This window comes from Penicillium longicatenatum (genome assembly GCF_028827895.1).
Source record: "Penicillium longicatenatum strain IBT 33135 chromosome Unknown contig_1_segment0_segment0, whole genome shotgun sequence".
Lineage (NCBI taxonomy): Eukaryota > Fungi > Ascomycota > Eurotiomycetes > Eurotiales > Aspergillaceae > Penicillium > Penicillium longicatenatum.
The window spans coordinates 4,447,111-4,462,984 of NW_026643119.1; the positions used below are offsets into that span (position 1 = coordinate 4,447,111).

The 15,874-nt window shown below is 50.8% G+C and overlaps 6 protein-coding genes across 6 annotated transcripts; 4 read left to right on the plus strand and 2 right to left on the minus strand.

Moving 5' to 3' along the window:
- Positions 1 to 876: 876 nt before the first annotated feature.
- N7484_002440 (clathrin-mediated endocytosis regulator UBX3) lies at positions 877 to 2,476 on the plus strand (the record flags this gene model as incomplete). Its single annotated transcript, XM_057112860.1, has 2 exons — positions 877 to 1,011; positions 1,067 to 2,476. 2 exons carry the CDS (start codon positions 877 to 879, stop codon positions 2,474 to 2,476), a joined length of 1,545 nt encoding a protein of 514 aa, XP_056977597.1.
- Positions 2,477 to 3,789: 1,313 nt separating this feature from the next.
- N7484_002441 (pleiotropic drug resistance family ABC transporter) lies at positions 3,790 to 8,317 on the plus strand (the record flags this gene model as incomplete). Its single annotated transcript, XM_057112861.1, has 2 exons — positions 3,790 to 5,475; positions 5,540 to 8,317. 2 exons carry the CDS (start codon positions 3,790 to 3,792, stop codon positions 8,315 to 8,317), a joined length of 4,464 nt encoding a protein of 1,487 aa, XP_056977598.1.
- Positions 8,318 to 8,739: 422 nt separating this feature from the next.
- On the minus strand, positions 8,740 to 10,614 carry N7484_002442 (ferric reductase family protein; the record flags this gene model as incomplete). Its single annotated transcript, XM_057112862.1, has 1 exon — positions 8,740 to 10,614. One exon carries the CDS (start codon positions 10,612 to 10,614, stop codon positions 8,740 to 8,742), a length of 1,875 nt encoding a protein of 624 aa, XP_056977599.1.
- Positions 10,615 to 11,401: 787 nt separating this feature from the next.
- N7484_002443 (uncharacterized protein) lies at positions 11,402 to 11,620 on the minus strand (the record flags this gene model as incomplete). Its single annotated transcript, XM_057112863.1, has 1 exon — positions 11,402 to 11,620. The coding sequence occupies one exon, from the start codon at positions 11,618 to 11,620 to the stop codon at positions 11,402 to 11,404; it is 219 nt and encodes a 72-aa protein (XP_056977600.1).
- A 756-nt stretch (positions 11,621 to 12,376) lies between these two features.
- Positions 12,377 to 14,718, plus strand: N7484_002444 (Zn(II)2Cys6 transcription factor; the record flags this gene model as incomplete). The annotated part of the gene is made up of 4 exons (XM_057112864.1): positions 12,377 to 12,477; positions 12,551 to 13,848; positions 13,905 to 14,190; positions 14,238 to 14,718. The coding sequence occupies 4 exons, from the start codon at positions 12,377 to 12,379 to the stop codon at positions 14,716 to 14,718; spliced, it is 2,166 nt and encodes a 721-aa protein (XP_056977601.1).
- A 207-nt stretch (positions 14,719 to 14,925) lies between these two features.
- N7484_002445 (SDR family NAD(P)-dependent oxidoreductase) lies at positions 14,926 to 15,814 on the plus strand (the record flags this gene model as incomplete). The annotated part of the gene is made up of 3 exons (XM_057112865.1): positions 14,926 to 14,984; positions 15,047 to 15,477; positions 15,543 to 15,814. 3 exons carry the CDS (start codon positions 14,926 to 14,928, stop codon positions 15,812 to 15,814), a joined length of 762 nt encoding a protein of 253 aa, XP_056977602.1.
- Between the last annotated feature and the right edge of the window lie 60 nt (positions 15,815 to 15,874).

The window sequence follows — 15,874 nt, forward strand, 5'->3', positions numbered from 1 at the left end:
GCGTTGTGATCGTCGCAAGCGGGTCAGGGTACCGACAAGAAACGGGGATATAAATAAGGTCACCACGGCTATAAGGATATGTGTCCCAATGCGGCGCTCCCCACCGGAATTCAAGACAGGACGTCGATAGAAATGAAAGAGGAAGACGCGGGGCGATGAATGAACTCGAGTGAAGGGGGAGTGTGCACGGACCAGGCGGTCAGGCCCGCGATCGAATCTATACAGTTGAATACCCAGGTCTGCACATGGCTATATAGAACTTTATTTGGAAATACATGTCTCGGCATTATACCATAAGTAAGTCAATGTAAGCTTGAATTCTACTTAGCCTTTTTTGCCGATCCTTACTATTCATTTTGAGACAGAGCAACTACCTGAGTCAAAGAATTGCACATGTAAAGCACTGTGCTATACTACAAGTATTGACAATTTTTGGCAATTGGGATTAAAATTTCAAATGTTTAAAGAATAATAAATAGTGGGCCATAGACCCATAGGAGTTGAGAACATATCCTGTGTCCATCAGTGATAGACTTGAGATGATATATTTCTGAACTGGACTGATACAAACACCCCGGATTGCCTTATCTATGGATGATGTAATCTACCAGGGCACATGGGCGCAATAGAACAGGCTCTCACAGCCCACCTAGCTGCTAAGTATAATCGCTGATAGATACTGATATGTATGAGACAAGATACTGTCAGCAAGCCACCTCGACTCAACTTTAATCATTAGATAAGATCCATACCGACGTTGAAGGCTTAAAAAGCCTATTTGCCTGCCAAGGCGGTACAGCAGGGCGGTGTCCTCATTTGCCAGTCCAACATGTCCTCTTGGCCTGGACAGCTCACGTCTGCCACCTATCAGCCACCATGTCCACGTCGGACCTCGACCTCGACCAGCTCTCACCCAGTGAGAGAACTGCTCTTGAAACATACACCTCTGTTACAGGTCAAGAACTAACAGATGCTATACCTTTATTACGCCGGTCACAATGGAATGTTCAGGTGCGTGCTACTCTACTCCCCAGAGCTCCTTTTCAGCTAACTTACCCCACAATAGATTGCGATTGCCAAGTTCTTTGATGGCGAAGGCCCAGATCCGCTTGAAGAAGCCCGTGCAGCACTTCCTCAGTCTCCACCTCCCCAGGTGAACCGGCAAACACGGAACTTGATGACCGAGGATATCACCGAGCAACTGTCATTAGCTGCACGGACCACAGACCCAGCGCCCCGAGTCGATATTCAATCTGAAGATCAACCCACCTATCGCCCACCTTTTATAATTGCCCTACTATTTACGCCCTTTAATCTGGTTTACCGACTCCTGTTCAGCTCATTCCGCCTCTTCGGGACATTGTTCCCTTTTCTACCCCGACTGTTCAATGCTACAGCAAATCCGGCACTCCAGGGGGCTCGGCGAAATACCACCGGCCGCCGCTCTCTCGGGCCAAAAGATACCGCAGCCCGATTTATTCGTGAGTTTGAGGAAGAGCATGGATCACACCCAATCCCATTTTTGGAGAACGGATACAACATGGCAATGGAGAAGGCACACCGCGACCTGAAGTTCTTATTGGTGATCCTGATATCACCCGAGCATGACGACACGCATGGCTGGGTACGTGATACTTTGCTGGCGCCAGAAGTCGTGGAGTTCATCAACGACCCTCGCAACAACCTTTTAGTATGGGGTGGAAACGTTCAGGATTCCGAAGCCTACCAGGTCGCCAATTCACTGCGGATTACCAAGTTCCCATTTGCAGCGGTGATTGTGCACACCCCGAACGTGTCCTCGACCGCAATGTCGGTGGTTGGCCGTGTTGCCGGACTCACCGCACCAACCGAATTCGTGAACCGGCTCCGCACTGCTATTTCTTCGAATCAGGAGCCTCTGGAGCGTATCCGGTCGACCCGTGCCGAGCAACAGGCATCTCGCAGCCTGAGGGAACAGCAGGATTCGGCGTATGAGCGATCCCTCGCGATTGACCGAGAACGGGCTCGCCAACGCCGGGAAGCAGAGGCAGCTCAACAACGGGAGGAACAGGAGGCGGCAGATCGCCAAGCCGCAGAGGAGAAGAGACAGCAAGATCTGATACAGTGGAAACAATGGCGGGTCCAGTCCTTGCGGCAGGAGCCGGATCCCGACGCTAAGGATGCGGTGCGCATTAGCGTGCGACTACCATCTGGAGAGCGGATCATGCGGCGATTTGCACCTGACGCTGACATCGAGGAGCTCTACGCGGTGGTGGAATGTTACGAAGAATTACAAGGAGGAGAGACTTCGGCCGTGTCTGCACCTGTCGGATTCGAACACCAGTATGGCTTTCGCCTGGTTTCACCTATGCCTCGGGCGGTGTATGCAGTGGAAGATGGCGGGACTATCCGTAATAAGATCGGCCGGGGTGGCAATCTCTTAGTGGAGCCGATTGTGGAGGATGACGAAGAAGACGGGGAGGAAGAGACCTCATGATGATGTACGCATACATAGAGTTTTGCTTGTGATTTGAGCCGTACCTGAAACGGAAACCCAAAATTATGACCTCTTTTCACACCATCCAAATCCTGATATTGAGACGTTATGTGACATCAATGATGATTCATGTGTACACACTACACACCGTGATAGAGGACTCCCTTTTTAGGTCTACGTACATTGGCCATGCATATCCTAACTTGTATACGTAAGCCTCGGGTCAGCACATCAAATGATGCCCATTGTATTTGCTCGATGTCCCGCAAACAAGGTTGTTAGTTGGCGTGGCGAAGCCAATGGACATGAAGCCAATGGGCATGAAGCCAATGAGCATGAAGTCAATAGACTTGAAGGAATGCAGGTTCGAATTCAAACCATGATCTTCTGCACACCTGGGTTCGGAGTATACAACATTCGTCCGTTTTCGTCCGTGACCTGATGGACGAAACGGGGCTGAGTCATCCCGGATACACGGGCATTCTTGCATCCGAGCCAGCGGATGGAGACGATGGATCTCCGGGTGGGGCCAACCGGTCGGATGGGAGCCACTCCGGCCCACTATTTCCCTGTTATTGATAATGAACGTCGGAGTCTTTTCTTTCCCCTTTGTATAGCTTCTAGAACCAACGTGGGGCACGTGTCAGATGCGGAAGTTTCTCGTACATGTTTCATATCCCATTATGTGCACAATAACGCCATCTCGCTTAGTGGATTTTATGCGCGGACTGGGCAATTCCCCATACCAAGGGGTACTTTCATCTACATCGTCTTTACTAGGCGCCATCAAGTACCGCCAATCATTCTCGACACAATCTTGTGGTTTCAAATAGGTTTAGAACAGGGCCAGAGGCCTGGATCCTGTTTCTCCACGAGTTTAATAAAATCCACCGACTAAGATTAGATAATTAGGCATCCAACGTGGACTCCCGAATTTTATGACACGGACCCCGGCTTTTGCTTATCACCGGAGAGCCCGTGTACCGGAGGCAAAGTCTGGATTCACCCGGTCCCGAATTTTATGGATAACCTATTTTTTTCGATCCCTATTTATTATCAGGGCTCCGCATCCTTTATTTAACCTCGTCTTTTTTTTCTGTCTTTCTTTCGTTTTCCCCTTCAATACTCCTTAATCACCTAATCCAATCCGTACCTTAATCCAAACTCTAATCGCTCTCTTACCGAAAACAGCTATACTGTTCTATTTACACGCCCCACCACGCGCCAATTGATGGTGATTTCCTAATTTATTTTGCGATTGAGCTATTGGGATCAAAACAACATCCCGACAATTGGGACACAGTAAGCTCACAATGTCGCTCCTGGGGACGCTTAACCCCAACCTTCCCGAGGCCGAGCAGTCAGTCTCGGTCTCGCGCGAGGTCCGCCGCCATGACGCTACAGCCAGTGTCAGCACCGACGAAACCATGATGGAGGAGGATGAAAAGGTCGAGGCCGCCAATGATGAGCGGATCGACGAAGAGGTGACCCGCCTCGCTCGCAAGCTCACCCGCGAGTCAACTCACATCTCGGAGGGTGAGAACACATTCCTTGAGACCAAGGAGGACTCGACTCTCAACCCGGCCAGCCCTAACTTCCGCGCCCGCAATTGGATGAAGAACCTGCTGGCCCTCACCTCGCGGGACCCCGAACGCTACCCGACACGCCAGGCAGGTGTTTCTTTCCGCAACCTGAGTGTGCACGGTTTTGGTAGTCCCACGGACTACCAGAAGGATGTGTTCAACTCGGTCTTTCAGATTGGAGCTCTCGCCCGTATGGCGACTGGTACTGGCAAGCAAAAGATTCAGATTCTCCGCGATTTCGACGGTCTGGTCAAAAGTGGCGAGATGCTCGTCGTGCTGGGTCGTCCTGGCAGCGGTTGCTCGACCTTCCTCAAGACTTTGGCTGGCGAGATGAATGGTATCTACAAGGACAAGGATTCTCAAATGAACTATCAGGGTATATCCGACAAGCAGATGAAGAATCAGTTCCGCGGTGAGGCCATCTATACCGCCGAAACTGACGTGCACTTCCCCCAGCTTTGCGTTGGTGACACCTTGAAGTTCGCTGCGCTTGCTCGTGCCCCTCGCAACCGTCTGCCGGGTGTCACCCGCGATCAGTATGCGGAGCACATGCGTGATGTTGTCATGGCCATGCTTGGTCTATCCCACACCATTAACACCAAGGTTGGTAACGATTTCGTCCGTGGTGTTTCTGGTGGTGAGCGCAAGCGTGTCAGTATCGCTGAGGCCACCCTCTGTGGTAGCCTGCTCCAGTGCTGGGATAACAGTACTCGTGGTCTTGACAGTGCCAACGCCCTGGAGTTCTGTAAGACTCTGAATTTGATGACCAAGTACTCTGGCACTACCTGTGCGGTTGCCATTTACCAAGCCTCTCAAAGCGCCTACGATGTGTTTGACAAGGTCACCGTTTTGTACGAGGGCCGACAGATCTACTTCGGTCGCACCAATGAGGCAAAGGCTTTCTTTGTCAACATGGGTTACGAGTGCCCCGAGCGCCAGACTGACGCCGATTTCTTGACTTCGCTCACTAGTCCCCACGAACGCATTGTGCGTCCTGGCTTTGAGAACGCAGTCCCCCGCACTCCCGATGAGTTTGCTGCCGCCTGGAAGAACAGTAAGGAGTACCGCAGCTTGATCAAGGAAATCGAAGAGTACGACCAGAGCTATCCTCTTGGTGGAGAAGCTCTGCAGAAGTTCATTGCTGGTCGCAAGGCTATGCAAGACAAGAACCAGCGTGTCAAGTCCCCTTACACTGTGTCTGTCATGCAGCAGATCAACCTTTGCATGGTCCGAGGTTTCCAGCGTCTGAAGGGTGATGCCAGTTTGACTCTGTCTCAACTCATTGGTAACTTTATCATGGCCTTGATCATTGGCTCTGTCTTCTTCAACCTCCAGGACGTCACATCTAGCTTCTACTCTCGTGGTGCTCTCCTTTTCTTCGCTGTTCTCCTTAATGCTTTCTCTAGTGCCCTTGAAGTAAGTTCAGTCGTATCACCTTGTCACCTTGAAAGAAATTCTCACTAACATAAAAAATCAATAGATTTTGACTCTATACGCGCAACGTCCCATTGTTGAAAAACAAGCTCGTTATGCTATGTACCACCCTTTCGCGGAGGCCATTGCTTCCATGTTGTGTGACATGCCATACAAGGTTCTTAACGCCTTCACCTTCAACATTACTCTTTACTTCATGACAAACCTCCGCCGTGAGCCCGGTGCTTTCTTCTTTTTCCTCCTGTTCTCCTTCGTCACCACCTTGACCATGTCTATGATCTTCCGTACCATTGCTGCGGGCTCCCGAACCCTATCTCAGGCCCTGGTGCCCGCCGCCATCCTGATTCTTGGTCTGGTTATCTACACTGGTTTCACAATTCCCACTCGCGATATGCTTGGGTGGTCTCGATGGATGAACTACCTTGATCCTATTGCCTACGGATTCGAGTCCCTGATGGTTAACGAGTTCCACGGCCGCACTTTCTTGTGCGAGGAAAGCTCTATGGTCCCGCAAGGTGGTAAGTATGACGCTATGTCGCTGGCCAATAAGATTTGCTCCACTACCGGTGCCACCGCTGGATCGAAGTACGTCCAAGGTACTGAATACCTCGCCACAAGCTTCCAGTACTATGACAGCCACAAGTGGAGAAACCTTGGTATCATGTTTGCTTTCATGATTTTCTTCCTCACTACTTATCTCCTTGCCACTGAGTACATTTCCGAGTCCAAGTCTAAGGGCGAGGTCTTGCTTTTCCGTCGTGGACAGGCCCCCAAGAACATTGGAACTGAAGATATCGAAAGCACCGAAATTGTTGGTCCGGCTGAGAAGACAAACGAGACTGGCAGTCAGGAAGTCAGTGCTGCTATCCAGCGCCAGACAGCTATTTTCCAATGGCAGGACGTGTGCTACGACATCAAGATCAAGGGCGAAGAGCGTCGCATTTTGGACCACGTTGATGGTTGGGTAAAGCCCGGTACTTGTACAGCTCTGATGGGTGTGTCTGGTGCTGGTAAGACCACACTGTTGGACGTCCTTGCTACTCGTGTCACTATGGGTGTTGTCACCGGTGAAATGTTGGTCGACGGTCGCCAGCGTGACCAGTCTTTCCAGAGGAAGACTGGCTATGTTCAGCAGCAAGACTTGCATTTGTACACTACTACCGTGCGCGAGGCTCTTCGGTTCAGTGCCATTCTGCGTCAACCCGCCGAGGTCTCCCGACAGGAGAAGTTGGACTACGTTGAAGAGGTTATCAAGCTCTTGGGAATGGAGACCTATGCCGATGCCATTGTCGGTGTTCCTGGTGAAGGTCTTAACGTCGAACAGCGCAAGCGTCTCACCATCGGTGTCGAACTTGCTGCCAAACCTCAACTGCTTCTCTTCTTGGACGAACCCACCTCTGGTCTCGACAGTCAGACTTCTTGGTCTATCCTTGATCTCATTGACACTCTGACCCAGCACGGTCAAGCTATTCTTTGCACTATCCACCAGCCCTCTGCCATGCTCTTCCAACGCTTCGATCGCTTGCTCTTCCTTGCTCGCGGTGGCAGAACTGTCTACTTTGGTGACATTGGCGAGAAGTCCTCTACATTGTCTAACTACTTCGAGAAGAACGGTGCCTCCCCGCTTCCTAGCGATGCCAACCCTGCCGAATGGATGCTTGAAGTTATTGGTGCCGCACCGGGATCCCATTCTGATATTGACTGGCCTGCTGTCTGGAAGGAGTCTCCCGAGCGCAAGGCTGTGCACGATCATCTGGCTGAACTGAAGAGCACCCTTTCGACGAAGGCCACTAACGAACCCACCAACGATGTCGCTAGCTTTAAGGAATTCGCCGCTCCCTTCAGTGTTCAACTTTACGAGTGTCTGGTGCGTGTGTTCAGTCAGTACTGGCGCACCCCGGTCTACATTTACTCTAAATGTGCCCTGTCAATTCTCACCGCGCTCTACATCGGTTTCTCCTTCTTCCATGCCAAGAACAGTCTCCAGGGCCTCCAGAACCAGATGTTCTCTATCTTCATGCTGATGACCATCTTCGGTAACCTGGTTCAACAAATCATGCCTCACTTCTGCACCCAGCGCTCCCTCTACGAAGTGCGCGAGCGGCCCTCAAAGACATACTCTTGGCAGGCATTCATGGCTTCCAACATTCTCGTCGAACTTCCCTGGAACACCCTCGCCGCTGTCCTCATCTTTGTTTGCTGGTACTATCCCATTGGTCTCTACCGGAACGCCGAGCCCACAGATGCCGTCCACGAGCGCGGAGCACTCATGTTCCTTCTGATTTGGACTTTCCTTCTTTTCACCTCTACTTTCGCACACATGATTATCGCCGGTATCGAGCTCGCTGAGACTGGTGGCAACCTCGCCAACCTGTTCTTCTCCCTCTGTCTCGTCTTCTGTGGTGTTCTTGCCACCCCATCCCAAATGCCAGGCTTCTGGATCTTCATGTACCGTGTCTCGCCTTTCACATACCTCGTCTCTGCAATGCTGTCCACCGGTGTCTCGGGCACCGACGTTGTCTGTGGATCCGTGGAGTATCTCAACTTCAACCCTCCCTCTGGTGAAACTTGTTACCAGTACATGTCCGATTACATGACGTCTTACGGTGGATACCTCCAGTTCCCCAACGCTACTTCCGACTGCTCCTTCTGCTCCATGAAATCGACTGATACCTACCTTGCCCAAGTCGGCAGCTACTATTCAGACGCGTGGCGCAACTTTGGCTTCATGTGGATTTATATCATCTTCAACATCTTCATGGCCGTCTTCATTTACTGGCTTGCCCGCGTGCCTAAGGGCAGCCGCAACAAGAGCTCTGCTTAATTTGCTTGAGTCTCATTTCTTTCCTCTTCTTTTTGATATATCAAAAATCTTTTCTTGTTTATTTTTTGGACTTCTGCGAGGCTTATTGATCGACTCGCTATTGAATGTTCGCTATACATAGATCTTTATTATCCCCTGATTCATGTCTGCATTGAAGCACTTGTTTTGCATTAGAAGGCTTTCTGAAGAGTTCTAGATTAGATTAGAACCATTCATACGAATACACCACTTCATAATACTTCCATAATACTTCCATCCTGGCAATCTCAACGTACATACTACATACTGTTACCTCTCTCAGAAATGAAAACATATGATAATATGCGAGAACAGCCCATGTATCGTTAAAAGGTATAAACATAATCTAAAGACAGAGAAGAGAAAACCAATGAGAGATAAAAGAAAGATCTAATCTAGGTAATTTACCACGTGAAAGCCTCTTCCACAAAATCAACCACAGCCCCTTTTCCAATCCTCTCTCTGGCTGCCATCCTCACTTCATCCGCAAAAGCCCCAGGTCCACAAACCGAAACTAGCGTGGCACCCACTCTCTTTGGCATAATCTCATTCAACACAACGTCAGGTCTACACCGACCCGAAAACATCTGCACTGTCTTAGAGGGCGAGACGATATCCGCGGCGCGCCGTGGCTTCGAGACAAAAAGCTTGATGACGAGGATATCGCGGCGCATGGGAAGTTTCAGAATCTGGTCCATCCATTGACTCACCCATGCGAGATGGTCTGTGGAGCGGACAGACCAGATGAGGTAGATGCGACGAGTTGCTGCTGTTTCGGAGGCTGACCGCATCAGTAGATCGCGGGTGTACAGGAGATGGTGGGTGATTCCTGCACCGGCTGAGAAAAGGACTGCCGTGCCGTAGCTGGAGGCATTTGCGGGATGAGAGCCGTAGGGTCCTTCGATGAAGCCAGAGCTATGAAGTGTTTGATTCGGTTTTGAGCGGGCGAGGTTGTAAAGTGCGCGAGTCATGCCTTGGCGAGCGCTGATGATGAGTGATACTTCTGTAGGTTGGGGGCGAAAGTCCCTAGGTTCGAAGTCGAGGTCGAAGCCTTGCTTTTCGATGGAGCAGGGGGTCAGAGGGGGATTGCTGGATGGTTTGTAGTCCAGGTATGGGTTGTCGTTGGTTGTGCTCCGGGGTTCAGCCCATGCGATGGAGAAGGGGTGAGACATCCACCAGGATACGCAAGGAATGTAGGCGAAGACGTGGCAGCCGGGTTGAATATCCACGCGCTTTGGGAGGTGGAAAGTCACTCGACAGGCTTCGCCTGGGAGGGCAACGACGGTCATGCGAGTGCTGCCGTGTCTGGGAGACAAGTTGAGATAAGCAAGGCGAAGGAGTCTTATGCTGCGCTCGGTGATCCAGATCACGGCGACGGCGTCAATCCAGGGCTTCTGCGGGAGAGAGTCTAGTTTCAAGTGGAGATACACGCCGACAAAAGCCAGTAGCGCAAAGAGCTGGTGTAGATGCAGGAAGATCTCGTAGAAAGCATGCCGGATAGGAGAAGGAGAGTGCAGAAGAAGGCAAACCATGGCACATGTTCCTACTAATCCCCAGCTGAAGAAGGGGGTGTCCCTCAACCGTGCGAGCATGTCAGTGAAATTCTGCTCGGCGCAGGCGTTGACCGCCCATGCGCTGGTATGAGTGATGGCTTCGAGGACCACAATGCGACCTAACCAACGGTGAAGAAGATTATATGTGTCGAAGCTGATATTCAGAATGGATATCAACGGGTTATTGCGAGATGCTAGGAGAAAAAGTGGAACTAGATTGAGGACGGCAAGCGTTCCAGAGCGTCCACGAAGCTCTGCTACCAGCGCTTGCTTTTCGTTTGCGCCATAATCCAGAAACAAGCAATACACAACCTGACTTGCGAAGTACAGTGAGATCAAGATGGTCTGGAATCGAGACGGCAAGGTGCCCATGCCGATAGCGGAAGAGAGCTGAACCTCTCGATTGTGTCTCTTCCTCCCCAGAGGAGCATATAAGACCTGCTTCTTCAGCCATGGCCACAATCTTGACTGTTCCCGACTCCAGTATGTTTGTTGTCGTTGATTGGACGACGAAGCGGTGGTCAGACGAAGGTAGGCGTGGCTTATTTGCGCGATGCGGCCGCAGAAAACGACGACAGCCAAGATGATGATCGTAGAGTAGATGACACGGGCAATGAGCACATCCAGGGGAACATTCACACCGTTCAGGCCTCTCGAGTATTCGTAGATATATGTGACATTTGGTCCATAGCCTCGTGCGGCAACATTTGGAAAAGGCGCAGCCATCGAGGTGCCCCAGACTCGCTGAAGGGCTGTATATGAATCGAATCAGTTGAAAAGATAGCCTTCAAATGGAGGTGAATTGTGGACAAAAGGACGATTGCAGATCACAGATCTGGTCGGTAGGTTGTAGAAAATATTCCGTCAGCTTTGGACTAGCAAAGGCATGTAGATGACGCTGGTTGGAGGAAGGCGAAAAGAATGTGACTGGCGATAACGAGGGAACGTGATATAGTAGCCGAGTAGGACTGAATGTTATTGAAGTTGGAAATGGAGTGAAGCAACCCAAAGTCCCATTGTCCGCGGTCAATGACGCCTAGAAAAGAAGTGGCCAGGCAGCAAACGCTGAAATGACGACAGCTAAACAGTTGATCTTTGGAATTTAGCAGGATTCAATGAATGGTCCTGGCAAGTGAGCCGTGTACAGATCTGCAGTTGCCCACCGGGCGCTTAAGGCATCGTCCAGGGCCCTGGAATGCAGCAAGGGAGGCAGAGGGGAGAACACACCTCTTTGCCAAGACAAAGCGAGAAGGTGAAGGTAGTGGGTAGAAGTATATCAATGTAGAATTCAGAAAACAAATCTATGCGATCAACGCTGGGCAGAAATGATCTATTGCAGCAAAACCGAGGAACCAGCCGATCGGCAACGAACGAGAAAAAGAATGCACAGACGAACTGGAACCAAGCTTTCCAGGGGCAAAGGGGCAGTATTAAAAGAACCGAAACAGTGCATCATAGCTGACAGGCCATGTCCAAGGGTGCTCTATCCTTCAGCCACTGTTTGGACCAGAGGTCATATCTTCATGGCGCCAGCAAGCTTGTCATGACCAATCGGAGCCGCACCTCTCATGACCAGGGGTATATCGGTGTTTCTCAGGGACGCAGGAGCTGCAAAAGCCTGCACTCTGATTTGTCCACGGCGTTGCGGACGGAGCTGGAGGAAAACCTTGCAGCACTCCCGACCGGCGTAACGCCCTTGAGGATCCAGGGCCTGACCGATGGGGCCTGTCATTTCAAACAGCTAAAAAGATCCGGTAGACTGGAGCTAATAGAAGCTAAAAGCTTGGCCAGGGCCTGTCATGGACCCTTTCAACCATTGGAAACATTGGCTTTGTCTGGATGTTTCAGAGCTGTCAATTGGAAACCACGGACCATGAAGTTGACACTGGTGGCGGAGTGAGCCCACCAGGTAATCTCCGGATGATCATCTGATTAAGGATTTTATGACAAGTGCAACACGCCACGGGGTTTAATCTGACTGAATGACAAGAAAGAAAGTTGGAAGTTGGAATATCTCAGTTCAGGCCCGATTTCGAAGGCATCAACTGACCACGATCTCCATTAGTCATCAGGTCCAAGGTCAGAAGTAACGTGACCAAGTGCTGTGATGCTCGTGGCAGTTCCCGTTGCCGAGTCAATCCCCGACGGCAATTGACTGCCCAAGGTCATATCCATGTTGCAGGCGTTGTTAGTGACTAGAATAAAGAAGAGTAAAATGCATGTATTATAGACTATGTAGTCCATTATTCACATCTCATATCATGTACAACTCGTATCATAGGGGTGAAAATTAGAAGCAGTGTCTAGAGCGACTTGATACTGTAGGCTGTATGATCTGGATTTCCCCGCAAAAAAACCCAACCCACGCGGAGAGATGAGTAATGACACCGAGCTCTGTCTGTGGGTCTGAAGAGGAAGTCGGCCTTTGTCTCTTCACAATTCCCTATCATGTCCAATAATTGATCCTGAGCTCTAGCGGCCGAACGACATGGAGTCCCCGCAGGTCGCGTCTCAGCCGCCCGACCATACCGTCAAGCGCGTATCCCGAGCTTGTCTACATTGCCGCCAGCGCAAGTCGCGATGTGACCTGTAAGTCTTCCCCATAACTATATCCCTGGTTCCGGGGATCTGCATGCTCTGTGTTCCCGCTGATCCCGCATAGTGACAGCAACGGGAATCCCGGGAAGCCGCCATGTCAGCGCTGTGTTCGGGAACATCGTGAATGTGTGCTCGGCGGCTCAAATCGCGGGGGAAGACGTATCCGCAAGAACAAGATTAAAAACTTTACCCCTGCGACCAATCCATCGCCTAGTAAAGACTCGGAGGATACACTTAGTCCTTCAAGCTCTGAGGTTCGCCGTGCGCCGTCTGCATCGTATTCTCAGCCGGTGGTTTTTCTCCCACCAAACCCACCCGCCGGACCTGCTTCGGTCGCCGTCGAAGATGATGGCTCACTTGATTCAGTCCCTCGCAACCCTTCAGATGCCTGGCAATGCTTAACAGGAATCGCTACCCAAAGCGCGGGTGCGCCTTCAGAGCGACGGGGCGATCATGCTCGGTCAAAGTCCGGTAGCTTTTCAGCGCACAATGGCTTGCGAAATAGCATCGTGCCGGATTTTAACGCTCCCAGCACTGGCATCAGAGCTTACCGGCTCGTTCAATCTCGGGCTTTAGACCCCACAACGGTGTGGCAGCTAGTCACTCGATACGCAGACAACTTCCATCCATATCTCCCGTTAGTCCCCAGAAAATACTTCCAACGTTCCGCACTGGACGAATTCGCCTCGAATGAAAAATACCTCCTGACGGCTATTGTCACCATTGCTTCGAAAGATCTGCTTGATCGACCTGAAATCCATGAGTGCTGCTCAAAATACATGCTCGAACTGATCTCGGGGATCTCTGCTGGTGCTGACTGCGATGTGGATGCCATTGAGGCTTTGCTCTTGCTCGCGGAGTGGGAGCCTCACGGTCTTCGATCCCGCATTGAGCGCGTGGGTCGTGGAGAGGAGGATCGCGCTGCGTGGATGCATGTTGGGCTAGCCCTGCGCTCGGGCTACTTTATTGGGCTGGATCGCACCTCTTTTCGAGGAGATCCATACGGCGATCAGGCAACTGAGGCTCGCCGTCGACTAGCATGGGCCAGTTGCTATGTCTCGGATCGTTTGATATCAGTGCGCATTGGACGAGCATTTTGGTCGCGAGGTCCGGGCCCAATGACCGGTCTTGTGAGTCAAGATTTTCCTTCGCTGCAGCCAGTCAGCGAGGGGGAGGAAGATTATTCAAAAATCTTCCAGGCTATGCTAGATCTTACACAGCTGTATGGTAATGTCCATGAAGTCTTATATTCTGGAATGCGCACGAGCAACCAGATGATGTTAATGGGAGATTACGTCAAGTATGTCGATGACTTTCGTCTTGCTATTTTGAGGTGGAAGTCACTTTGGGGACCTTTGGACTGTGAGTTTGCCTCTACTTTCTGTCTCGTATCATTCCTATGATTCTTACATTCACAGGTTCACCGGCCATGCGGGCCACACTGCAACTATCATATGAGTACCTACGACTTTATACGACTGCCTTTGCATTTCAAGCTGCAATCTCACAGTCCCTGGCTTCAAAAAAAACCGATGGAGCCTCCCATCGGGACCAGCTAAGATCTACCTTTAAGAATGTGGCCTCGATGCAGGACTCACGTTTCATCTACGAGTCCGTGGATGCGGCCAAGGCCTACTTGACTATTCTTGTGGATTCGGTGGATCCAGAAAGACATTTACATTTCATGCCCCTCCGCTTCTATCTGTGAGTGCCCAATCCCTTCAAAGTAAAGACTCACTAACGAGATTCAGGTATGGAATCTATTCTGCAGTTTTCCTCTATAAAGCTCGCTCATTTGGAATGATGCTTCCCTCCGAAGAAGCTAAAGTCCAGGGCTTAGTTGCAAGAACCACTGAAGTTCTCAAGCAAGCAAGTGCTGGCCCTGATGACATTGGATCGCGCTACTCCCGTCTCCTGGAACTTCTCTGGAAAGCCAAGCCATCAACTATGACAGCGTCCGCCGAAACCCCACAAAGCACCGAGTTTGCTATGCAAGCATTGTCAAACCCAGTCGCAGATCCTTCCTATATGGATTTCAGCCCTGCGAACGATTTCTCCTGGCTGGATCTTGAGGCTGTAGGCGACTACGTTTCGGGTGATCAAATATCCGGTGGCCTTTTGGGTCTGGATGCTTTCCAGAATCCTGATCCGTACCAGTCTGGACAGGACCGATCACAGACATGGCAGCCCTCAACTTGGCTCGGAGACATGAGCAGCAATTTACTGTTCTAGTTCTCTTTCCTGTAGCGTGGCGGTCAAACGCCGCTCGCGATACGGCAATTGATGCGGGGCTGCGGAGCTCCTCTCGGAGATTCCCCCGACTCCGCCGAGGGGTACCCGAGGCCAATCTGTACTCCTCCTTACCCCAGACTACTGTCTAGCTCGCGGATAGCGATACATTCTCCATTTCAACTCACTTGAAATCTCATTTCACGCATAATGTCTTCGCTCAACGATATCCGCGGTCGATTGGCGCTTATCACTGGCGCATCGGGAGGGTAAGTCTAGCACGGTAGCCATTCAACGTCCGGTGGCTGATACTAACATGAATCTATCTCAGTATCGGAGCAGCTTGCGCAGAACAGCTTGCAGGACGTGGAGTTCACCTCGCGCTCACCTATGCGACCAACCTAGATGCGATGAACAAAATCGTCGCAGATCTACAGTCCAAATATGCAGAGAACAAACTGCGCATTTCGATCCACAAGGTCGACGTTGGATCTGCAGATCAGATAGAGGCGATGTTCCAACAGATCGATGCTGAACACGGTCAACGGCCAGACATTCTGATCTCAAATGCGGGATATGGCAAGCGATTCCCCAACGTGTGGGATATCACGCTGGAAGAGTTTGATTACACGGTTAACATCAATCTGCGCGCATCTTTCATTCTTGTGAAGGGCGTTGTTGAGCATATGAAGAGTCAGCGATGGGGACGGATTGTGTTCATGTCCTCGATCGCTGCATCTGGGGGCGGTATTAATGGATGTCGTGAGTTTTTACAAGTTCCTACAAGCCAAAACACAGTCTTTGTTCTAATGTTTGTCCTTTTTCAGATTATGCTGCATCCAAGGGTGGCCTTACTGGGATGATGAAGAACCTATCTACTCGCCTCGCTGAACACAACATTAGTGTCAATGATGTCGCTCCCGCTATGATTGGCGAGACGGGGATGATCCCTAATGCCGCAGCGATCCCTGAAGTGGCTGCGGGAATCCCAATAGGCCGTCTTGGCACTGTGGAGGAGACAGCTAATGTCGTTACGATGCTCGTGACCACAGGGTACATGACAGGTCAGAGTCTTCTACTGGCCGGAGGATTGAAATAAGAATTGTTATATATACCCGTTAATAACACTCAAAATGAAATTATTGAGCCATATCATGGC